We start from the raw sequence: 12,084 nt of genomic DNA, 5'->3' as shown, positions 1-12,084 counted from the left end.
TCTTTCAACCCATTTCCAATGATTGTAACTAATATGTGCAGTAAAGTATGCAAAATTTTCTTCATCTAATTCTCCAGTACATTACAGTTCATCATGGTAATCTTGCAAATTGGAGCTTCAACATTACTGTGCATGGTGTGGCAGGGCATGGGTTTCAATCTATAATTACTAGTCTAAGATCCCATCATCCATGCCAACACTGGAAGTATTACAGTCCCCCACCCGCCCCACTTTCACAGCCTTCAGACAGATACAAAGTTGCAGTGGTCAAGCCAAAAAAGGAATTTGCAATCAAAAACCTACAGGTATACAACAACCAGAAGACATTTATTCAAACAAAATTTCTAAGGTTGTGAAGAAAGTTCAAGTAATAATTCCCAGTATGCTCAGCCTGATATTCAACCTTGTTTATGGTAATTTGGGGCTGATTTTTAAGCTTTTCCTTCTTCTAGGACATGTACTATCAGGTAGACACAAAATCACACTGGTCAGACCAAGAATAGTATGTCAAACCTTTCTCTTCCCAAAGAGACATAAATCATATTTTTCAAAACATTTATGACAGAAAAAAAATCTGTTTCTAAACATTTGATTTGGCTATATTATCTACAGTGAACTTTTCATTGCAGTGACGATTCTTGGAATTTAATCAAATACTTACAGATCATAATGCTGATTCCACTTTGGGTCTAGGGTATTCTTTACCGTGTCTGTAGAATGGCATTGCCCTGACCCATCTACTACTACCTTTGCAAAAGGATCAGGGAGTCCTAAAGGGAAACAAAAAACAGCATAGTTGTTCAGTTACTATGCCATCTTAATTTTCTCGCAGAAAAGGATTACTACAAAAGATATACTTGCATTTATTCTTGGAATGTTATACACTAGAATGATATTTTAACAATATTGTATACAAACCACACCATTTTTTTTAAGAAAACATTTTCCTTCAAAGAAAACTCTCTCCTTCTCTTCCCATCCCCCCCCCCCAAAAAAAAAGTATTTCACCCTCCTCTCCTAAATGTGGAGATGCCGGTGATGGACTGGGGTTGACAATTGTAAACAATTTTACAACACCAAGTTATAGTCCAGCAATTTTATTTTAAATTCACAAGCTTTCGGAGATTTCCTCCTTCCTCAGGCAAATGTTGTCATTTGCCTGAGGAAGGAGGAAATCTCCGAAAGCTTGTGAATTTAAAATAAAATTGCTGGACTATAACTTGGTGTTGTAAAATTGTTTACAATCCTCTCCTAAAGGCAGTGATTCAAGCTGCAATACAATTCTGTAGGCATGGCATAGTACCAAGTGAGTACTATTGTTAATGTTTTTGATGCCGATCTTCAAACAGTTTTAAAGATGGGTCTGTACCCAAAATGTTAACTGAACTATTCTCTCCACAGATGCTCACTGACATGCTGTGTACGCTTTCAGCATTTTCTGTTTTTGTTTCAGATTTCTAGCATCTGCGGTACTTTGCTTTTCACTTCATAGTATTGTTGTACCCAACTGCAGAGCAGCATTGGCAAAGGTCTGGAAGCAGATCACTGCTGTTTCAGCTGAGCAGCATGAGAAGACAACTAAATAGCAACCTTAACAAAAATAAGACAATTGAAGTCCATTGTACGACAAATACACAAGGAAACTGAAGCAGGTCCAGAACAAAGAGAGCAATATTAGTGAAGGGATAATGAGTAAGTAATTGGGGGCTGAATAAAAACAATAGTCTACAATCAGGATGGGAAAATAGTGACTATTGCTCTTAACCTAACTAAAAGTACCACTCCAAAATGTCCTCACAATACACTCTTCAAGGCCCCATGCAAAAGGTTGAAAACTGCTATACACATCATGGCCTTCATTGCCCCAAGTCATAACTGCCCACAACACACAAGCACTCTTGTTTCAGAAAACTATCAAGTGATTTGTACTTCAGTCATTTTTATCATGTCAGCCATTGAATTTAGCTGATAACAGAACCAAAAATACTCTGATGCTGCATGAAAATCAACAAAGTGATTGGTATATGATGTATGTGTCATACTATACAAGTATGAAATACATTCCAGAACAAATCACATCCCTACTGACAGGAAAGAAGTGATGTCGCTTTTTGGAGACGTCTATAACCTTATCTTTCTCCCTTCCCAGCAACCATGGGGACCAAAAAAAAAAATCTATATATATTAGATTCACTATGTTCTACTACATTTCACTGAAAAGTCCCATTATCCTGCCCTACACCTACTCCCCCTCCCCAACTTCCAATTCCAAGAGTTTAGCATTGATAGGTCAGACATTTCACTTATCAAGTTAGAATTCAATCATTTTTCCCAGAAACAAACTGAAAGGAACTTTTTTTGTACCATTAATTCTACAAATGTTAAAGCAAATGTGTTTAGTAATCAGTGCTTTGAATTCAATGCATCAGAAGAGATAACATGTACCTAGATGTTGTCACTGTTCCAAATGCGTGGGTTGTATTTTTTCATGCAAACCATTTAGAAGAACCAGAGATGTGTTGGGCCAACTAGATTATGAAAGTAAATGTACAACCTGCAGAACAGAAGAAATTACCAAAGAGATGGAAAGAACCCCCCCCCCAACCAAAAAAAATACAATTTTTAACACATGTAACATTTGCCTTTTTCTGTCATATATGTAATACTTGGGTAACTGAATTGAATTTGGATCACATTATTTGCTGGCCTTTTAACAGTGCATTACTCCAAGAGGTGTACAGCACAACTGGTTTTCCCCAATAATGAATGGGTAAGTATTTTCCTTAGAATACTCTTTTTTAAAAAAATTCAGAAATAAGGCAATAAAATATCTCAAGTAGTAGAGATGAGGTACAGGAAAGGTATCGTAATAGTTGAAATAATTAAGAGCTAGTGTCAGGAAAATAAGTTGTTAAAAATATTTGGGGATGCATAAGCCAGAGTATTTTGTGGTCACTCACGTCACTGACACAGGGAATCAAAGCCCCACCCAGTCCAGCATTACTAGTCTTGTTGGAAGAAGTTTCCTCCAACTCAAATTTCTTTGTAGTTGCTATTTTGTATGCTACTGATGTAACACGTAAATGTCACGCTTTTCCATTCAGGTGCGGTTTCAACCAGAGGAGAATGCCATCTTTGACCAAATCACATGAGCTTTTCACCCCAGTTGCTATATATTTCTTAAATTTAAAATCCTGTGATCTCCTTTCAATTAAAAAAAAATCAGAAAAACGTGTCTGCCTGTCCTTTAAAATCTAAATTGCAACATTATAACATGACACTATGGAAATCTTTGTACAAATATGTTCATACCTGTGGGAAAAGCTGTGCTTTTTGTGAATGTCACAAACTCTGAGCCAGAAGAAATGGTGTTGCTCAATGACCAGAAACTTCAGGAAACTTCATAATATTCTGTATATTAATTCAATATTATGTCGTATGGCTCCTGTAGTTTATTATTAAAACTAATAAATAAGACTTAGACACTCAAGGCCATGATATACAATTGTGGGCATGAATTTAACAGTGCCACACTTAACTACATCAAGTCAGGCCATGCACATTTAATTATGCGCCACTCTGCCTGTATACAATTTGATCCAATTTACAGAAAACTAACAGTATGTTGTTTAAGACTCCTACGCCAATAGTGAAGTTATGCAACACTCTTTCCCTTTCCTACTCACTTTATAATGTATTTTTACGTAGCGGCCAAAGATATACTGCATGGAAGTCTGCCTCAGTTCTATAGTGAGACATGGTGTTTCATTTCAGTTGTATCTGATGGTGGAACTGAGCTAATTTTGTCCAGTTATAGGATTGTGGAGGGGGGAAAACATCTGTGCAACGGCTAAAAGATTAGAAGAAAAAAAATTATAACCAGTCAGAGGTTATTTCACTACTATTACTCTGCAGTTAGGAAATATTTCTCTTCTAGTATGTGCACTTAATAGCTTACAACCAGGCTATATTAGGATATAAAATAAGCTGAAATATAAAAATAGGAAATGCTTTGGAGTTTTGGAATTTTATAAGAACATATTAGGACATTAAAGTGCCAAACCTCTGAACTACACTTTTTCAGTTTATAGGTAGGAGCTGAAGTCACCCACCTGATTTTCATATAAATGTCACGAATCCTCTTTGGCACCCCATGAACTATTTGTGTCTTTTCTCCCTCACTTCCTCTCCTGGCGGCATTAACTCTCTTGGTGGTGTATGGTTCCATGGGCACTGATTTCTCTCATGCCCACGTAGCCATTCTTCAGTGTGACATTTTGACAGTGAGCATCAGCAGGCTTTTCAACAGGAGAACATCAGAGCTGAGCCCAATCCTGTCCAACTAATTTTACTCTCCCCAATTCAAGAAGTCAACGCAATTGAGACACTCCTACCGTTGTCCCATCTGAAATCTGTTGGCTCAGCACAGATCAGTAATTGAACTTAGTACCTTTCTAGCCTGTATGGTTCAGCTACCTACTGCTGAGGTAATCTTAGTAAGTCATTGGGGGCAAGGGGGGCACTAAAACATGTTAGTGCTTTTTCAGGATATTGTCTCCCCGTTTTCTCTCCAGGTATCCCATGTCATATACACTTTCCATGACCAAAAGGATGACCAGGTAATAACAAAAGCCATGAAGCAAGTTGAGTTCATCACTATAGCCCAGATTTCATGCCCATTGCCATTCCTAGTCAACGGGTGAAAAATCCATCGCTATTTCTTTACTGATGTTCAATTAGATGGCACAGATGTAGCAGAAAAGTAAACAGCTGCTGAACCTCCAAATTGTGCAATCACCATTCAGTGGGGCATGGTGTGTCTGTCCATGCAGCAATCAGAAGGATGATGTACCAGAATAGCTTGGGCTGGTTCTTGATTGATTTTCCCTTCTTCTGGCCCCATAAAGAAAGCACCCAGCTTCAACTTAGTGCTTTCCCACAGCAAATTAGCTGAGGTCAGGAACTTGGGAGTGCAGGGAATCATACACACTGTTCTCCAATATACTTCTTCATTTTCCCTTGGTCCCAATATTAAAAATTGTTTTAAGTACGCAGCTTGCTGGTGTGTCACAGTCAGATGTGGGTTCAGAGTAAAAGCAGCAAGCAGAGCCTGAGACAAAAGAGAAAGATCAGCAGACAAATTATTTCTGGCTTCTCCCACATATCTCTAAGCAGACACTGAAAAGGCCTGGGAGAGAGTCATCTGTATGTCCCCTCAGGTGAAGAATGGTGTCTGTGTGCAAGAAGCCCTAAATTTTGGGGGCGGGGGGTAAGAAAAGCAAATATAAACAGTTCTCTGTCAAGAGTTTGTTTTAAACAGTAACCATTAGCAAAACCTTATCTACTGAGCTAGTCTTCCTATTCTGATTGCAACCTCAGCACTCTATTTGACCCTGAGCTAAGCTTCCGACCACGTATCTTCTCCACACAAAGACTGCCTACTTCCACCTCCGTAATAATGCCAATTTCTGCTCCGCCTCAACCCAGCTACTGCTGAAAACCACATCTCTGGTTTTGCTACCTCGAGTCTTGACTATTTCAATGCTCTCCTAGCCAGCCTCCCATCTTCCATCCTCCATAAACTTAAGCTCATCCAAAACTCAGTCCTAACTTGCATCAAGTCCCATTCACCCATCACCCCTGTGCTCGCTGATCTATATTGGCTCCTGGTCCAGCAACACATCGATTTTAAAATTCTCATCCTCATGTTCACATCCCTCCTTGGCCTCACTCCTCCCTATCTACAAAAACAACTTGCATTTATATAGCACCTTTAACGTAGTAAAACGTCCCAAGGCACTTCACAGCAGTGCTATCAAACAAAATTTGACAAATCTATAACCTCCTCTAAGCCTGACACTCTCTAAGAACTCGACGTTCCTCTAACTCTGGCCCCTCATGAATCCCCCACTTCCTTCGCCCCACCACTGGCGGCTGAACATTCAGCCAACGACGGTCTAAACTCTGGAATTCTCTCCATAAACCTCTCCATCTAATGTCTCCTTCTTTGGCTCTGTGTCAATTTTGTCTTCTTATGCTCCTGTGAAGCGCCTTGGGACGTTTTACTACATTAAAGACGCTTTATAAATGCAAATAGTTGTTGTATTCTAATCAAACAATGCAGTAAGGCAGTTTCACTGTTCAATTCTGATGTTCCTCTAGGATCACCCTGTGCTAATTATTCCTCCCAGTAATGATCATAGGGATTAAGAGCTTCTGATTACAACCCATGCTTTTTGTTATAATGCATGAGCACTGCAAATGACCAAAGAAACCAGAACAGGATTTTATCAATAATAATGGATCATTTATACATCAAACTATGAAAACCTTTTTACATTGTTTTGTTTTCTCCACAAACACACCATAATTAGAATCTTGAACTGTTTACTGCATTGTCCTTACTCTTAAAAAAATAATCAAAGGGCCAAAACTAATCAGGTAGCCTTGGCTTTAACATAAATATTGTACATCTTCAAGTTAATTCATAGAATTATGTCGCATTAATCTAATAACTTCCAGTAATTACAATTGATAGACTTCATACCATAAAGTGAGGGAGACAGGCTAGTGCACTCACTGCTAAACTCCTGATCGCATCTGTGTTGCACAGCACAGAAGGTGGTGGAATAATCGGATGGAATTTCCCTGTAGGGTCACTTTGTGATAACCCCTGGCAGCCAGAGAGAACAGTGAGGGTGTTGTATGGAGCAGGTCATGCTGGCTTGAGAAATGAGAAGCTTGTAACGTCAATACTTCATTCCAAAATATGCCATTTAGCCCACTGATTTTGTCCACTACAGAAATACACTGGGGCTCCACTAATTGCTTTGTGTGGTATGCAACTGAGCCATATTGTCTAAGTGGGTCCCAGGTTCAATCTCTGGTTTGTGCTGAATTAGGGGACCTCAACTAGCAGTGCACTGCTACAGTAGGCTTCACTGTCCCTGGGCTGGGATGGATATAGAAAGGAAAGCTAGTTGTTATCCAATGACTCCTGCTGGAAAGTGCGTGTATGAACATTGAGTGAAGACAGAGTGCGGCTTCATGCCCCCACAGTTCAATAGCCTGCCAATACTTATCAAAGTTCACACATGAATGTCAACTACACCAAGCCAGTGAAGGGCTGCCAGTACCCGTGGAACCGTAACAGAGTGAGCAAGCAAGGACTGCTTATGGTACTGTACTTTCAGGAGAAGAGAACTGCCCAGGGTTTGGGAGGGGTGGGGGTGGTAAAACAGGGAAAGAGAAGGACAAGGAAACAAACAAAAATTGAAACATATTGCTTCACAAGTTTACACAAGGTCACATCACCAGTAATGGGGAGGTTAGTCTACTGAGAAATTCAGTCAATTGTCACTGCTGTTTAGTGTATCTAAAAACTTATATTAGAAAACAATTTCTCCAATTTGGACCAGTTCTTGAAATGCTGAAACGTATGACTATCATACCTCAGAACATTTCAATCAAATTTCTAAGTTTCATATACTTGAATTTGACCAACATTATACACTACACCATAAATAGAACTGCTTTCTGGTAAATGATTTTTTATGCCTACTTTACACTAAAAGGAATGATATGTAAAAATCTTTAAAGTGCATTATTATACAACTAACTTTCATTACTTTTAGTGTTACTAATATTGATAAAATAGTCTTGTCTAGTAACATGCAGTTGGAATACTTACGAAAGAAGTCTTTCTTCACCAAATTCTTAGCACATAATACTAGAAATAAAAAAAAGGAAAAAATTACTTTAAAAGTCTGAAACAACATTTATCCGGATTCCAGTAACTAAATAAAATGTCCAAGCATTTCGATTAATATTGATTTAAACAATGCAACTCATTAGATAGAATCAATTATAGATTAAGAAAAACTACAAATGCTATTAATCTGAAATCACCACAAGGAAAGAATGCCCTACTAAAAGTGTCTATGTGAACAAAATACTATTTTTAAGACAGCCATCCTACGTGGACAAAAGAGAAAGGAACATATCAAGATTTCAGATCACTGCTATCCCATGTGGTATCAAATTTCATCTCTCAATTTTATAGCATTGGAAAGAAACTATGCGACTGATGCACGCTACACTGAAATTAAGTTAAATTTATCCCATCTTGGATCACTATTAAATCAATGCCAATACTGTGACTAGCCATCACAGCATTGTAAAATCCGGGCGACTCTTAATAAACATTTCTTACAGCTGCTGGTATGAATATCCTTATAATTTGTACTATGTTACATCCATTTAATCTTTTTTTAAAGATATTTAAGCATCTTAATTAAAATAAAACATCCATTCTCTAATCCATAAGATCAAATAGCAACAATGTACTCAAGGCATAACTTTGTTTTCAAGCATCGCAGTGATCGATTGGACACAAGCAGCTGAATGTCATTCAATTCTGTATCTCCCAAAGAATGGGTGTTAAGTTTTTTTTTTAAAAAACAAAATACTTAGAAATAATGACTACTGATTACATGACCATGAAACAGAGTCCCAAATTACAGCGGCTGTCACACCAGCAAAAAGGAGGACGTTTCTGAAGAACACCAGAGATTTCACAAAGCTATTGTAGCCATCACAGTATTGATATTAATTCAGTTGCGATCTTATACCCTTGTACCTTGATGTACTGCCATTGACTGCTGACGTGTATTTCTCTTGCCATTGATAGCACTCCTGAACATAAACAATCCAATCTCCAAAAAAACCGATGGCAGTGCATAAACAAGATTTTCATGGGCCTTGCAATTTGCCATCTCCTCTATTGTCTGTTTAACACTGAGCTGGTTCAGTGCATCAGTGCGTTTATGTTATGGTGCAAAATGTGATATTGCGAAAGCACTGATGAATGGTCCTGGCTCTCAGTCAATTCGTTGGCTTCCCATCACCCTAAACAGCCAGTCAAGTAATTTATTGCAAGTCCACAGACTGACAGTGAATTGTGAATGTGATGCGCAGAATAAACGGTGCCCTTTTTCAGAACATATAGAGGTGCAGTGCCTAATGACAATACAAATGCGTGGAAGAGTATACAGAGTTAGTTTCAGTGTCACTCTCCAAGGGTATAAGGTAAAAGGAGTATAAAATTAGTTAAATTTAAACTTAACCTTCTTGTATATGGAGCAAGTGAATAATATCTTTTGCTGATCCCAATAGCATACACAGTAGATTCTACACCTGGAATCAGTAAAGCTCCTAACTCTTTGCATTGAATATAGATTTTAAGAAAACACATGGAGCTCCAAAGAAATTAATCAATCGTTACTCAATCAAAAGTCCTAACATTTAGCAGCAAGATCCATTTCTTCACAAACACAAAAGCTCAGGACTCATCTACAAGAGATTGCATTAACATCCTACAATTCAGTGATTACTGCTAGCTCTGCTAAAGGAACCAATTTCAATTTATTTCCAATGCTTCAACATTCCACACATTCCTGACCCACACATAGACTGACTGTTGTATTCTTAAATGCTATACCTGAACAGAATGGGTTAATTAAGTGCAGTAAGTAGAAGACGATGAACATGAATTTTGAACTATTAGCATCTTGCATGTAGTTGGTTATTTCAGTGCCTTGGAACATACGAATTAAGAGCAGGAGTAGGCTGTTCGGCCCCTCGAGCCTGCTCTGCCATTTGATAAGAGCATGGCTGATCGGAGACAAAACCTAATCACGTTGGGGTGGGGGGAGGGGGCGAAGTACCTTGAGGAAAGCCCAGGGTATATGGATGGACTAATTTAAAAAAGTACAATCTGTCAGACTAACTAAGGGAATTACGCTTTCATAGCCACTATACAACGACTTTGCAGCTTGTCTGGCTGAGGATGCCTGGGTGTATCACTTAAGCATGGTCAAGGAAAACTGAAAAGTGGATTTTAGAGCATATCTGGAGATGTACATAAGCTGTCCATGAAATGGGGGCAGGGAATGAAACAACACTGAATTGGAAGGAAAAAATATAAGCACATAAATTCAGTTCAAAAGCAAATCCTCTCCCAATACAGCACGGATTGTAATAAATTGGGTTGATGAGAACCTCATTTGTCTGTTTTAAGCTGTTTCATTATAGACAAGTCTGCTAATTTGCAATTATCACAAAATAATGTCTTTGGTTCTGCACAGTCCTAGCTTGGAGCCGGTGGGGGTGGGGGGGGAAGACAGAGGAGAGGGTTAGTTTAAGTGTGCCTAATGCCCAACATATTAGCCACTAGCCACATGTGACTAATTAGAAATCCAGATGTGCTTAATTGCACTTTTATTAAAAAATGAATAATAGACATATAGTCAGAGCATGTGATCTCAATAATCACATTCGCACGACGTATGCATGTGTACTTTAACCTTTTTGTGCATTTGTTGGTAAAAGGGGAAGACGAAAAACAGACTGTGCTAGTGTTTTTTGATCACTGTGTTTGCTTTACTTCATTGGTTGCTACTTATTAGTTATCTGCTAAAATGGTGTGCAACACGGCTTAAAATGCAGGACGTCAGCAGCATGGAAACACCACAAACATTGTATGGAGAGGGGAGCTGTCATCGTGGTCAGTTCGACCAATCAGAATAACCGCTCCAGGGAGTGGGTCCGGCGTGTCTCAGTGTGAGAATCAACATTCTCAGTAATCGCTCTGATTATGTCAAAGTACCACTCACAACTGCTGGACAAAAAACTAGAAGCTGCACTAAGATGTTCTGCGTCTGATAAGTTCATGTTAGAGTTTCAAACTTTGGTGAAAGAGAAAGCTTGCAAACTTTTCCACTGAATGGTGATAGATGTTTAAGTGAATATACACATGAAGTACATTTACCTGTATTGTGTCTCACATTTTCTACTAAAATTAGTGTGTGTGGCTAGCACAGTGTCGCAGTAGCCACACCTGCAATTTCTATTGGACAACACTGGCTTAGTGATGCATTGGGGGAAAATTGCTGGAGTTTGATCAATTACTTGAATGATTCAGGGAGGAATTTCCTAGAATTTATTTGCCTCGCTAAGGAGTTAGCATTTCTAGCAGTTGGGAAATGTGACTATTGATGGGCCAGATGTTTTTTTTAAACCTTTCTCTTCATATGTCACAGAATGCAATCCATAAATACAAGAAAATCCTGTGACAAGAACAAAATTTGACTTATCTAGTGACCATTCTTCCAAAATTCGATGGATTATGGAACAGTTCCTGCAGATTGGAGGGTGGCAAATGTAACCCCACTATTTAAAAAAAGGAGGGAGAGAAAACAGGGAACTACAGACTGGTTAGCCTAACATCAGTAGTAGGGAAAATTCTACAGTCTATTATAAATGATGTGATAACAGGACATTTAGAAAATATCAACCGGATCATACAAAGTCAACATGGGTTTATGAAACGGAAATCATGTTCAACAAACCTACTGGAGTTTTTTGAGGATGTAATTGGTAGAATAGATAAGGAAGAACCAGTGGATGTGGTTTATTTTGATTTTCAGAAGGCCTTTGATAAAGTCCCACATAGAGGTTAGTGTGCAAAATTAAAGCACATGGGATTGGGGGTAATATACTGGAATGGATTGAAAATTGGTTAACAGACAGGAAACAGAGTGGGAATAAATGGGTCTTTTTCGGGATGGCAGGCAGTGACTAGGGGGGTACTGCAGGGATCAGTGCTTGGGCCCCAGCTATTCACAATATATATCAATGATTTGGATGAGGGAACCAAATGTAATATTTCCAAGTTTGCTGATGACACAAAACTAGGTGTTGAGTGAGTGGGCAAATACATGGCAGATACAGTATAATGTGGATAAATGTGAAGTTATCCACTTTGGAAGGAAAAACAGAAAGGCAGAGTATTATTTAAATGGTGATTGGGAAATGTTGATGTGCAAAGGGACCTGGGTGTCCTTGTACACCAGTCACTGAAAGCAAACAAGCAGGTGCAGCAAGCAGTTAGGAAGGCAAATGGTATATTGGCCTTCATTGCAAGAGGATTTGAGTACATGAGCAAGGATGTCGTACTGCAGCTATACAGGGCCTTGGTGAGACCACACCTGGAGTATTGTGTGCAGTTTTGGTCTCCTTACCAAA

At 38.8% G+C, this 12,084-nt stretch overlaps 1 protein-coding gene across 2 annotated transcripts in view; it reads right to left on the bottom strand.

The window, feature by feature from the left end:
- smurf2 (SMAD specific E3 ubiquitin protein ligase 2) overlaps positions 1-12,084 on the bottom strand; it is a 216,818-nt gene that overhangs the window by 94,298 nt on the left and 110,436 nt on the right. For both annotated transcript variants that reach the window (XM_068003917.1, XM_068003918.1), the window contains exons 2-3: positions 7,691-7,729; positions 662-770 (exon numbers count right to left, since the gene is read on the bottom strand). In XM_068003917.1, the coding sequence (XP_067860018.1) occupies positions 662-770; positions 7,691-7,729 (148 nt within the window). The remainder of the gene's footprint in view (positions 1-661; positions 771-7,690; positions 7,730-12,084) is intronic.

This window comes from Heptranchias perlo, chromosome 23, assembly GCF_035084215.1.
Source record: "Heptranchias perlo isolate sHepPer1 chromosome 23, sHepPer1.hap1, whole genome shotgun sequence".
Classification (NCBI taxonomy): domain Eukaryota; kingdom Metazoa; phylum Chordata; class Chondrichthyes; order Hexanchiformes; family Hexanchidae; genus Heptranchias; species Heptranchias perlo.
This window is presented reverse-complemented; position numbering and strand designations above follow the sequence as displayed.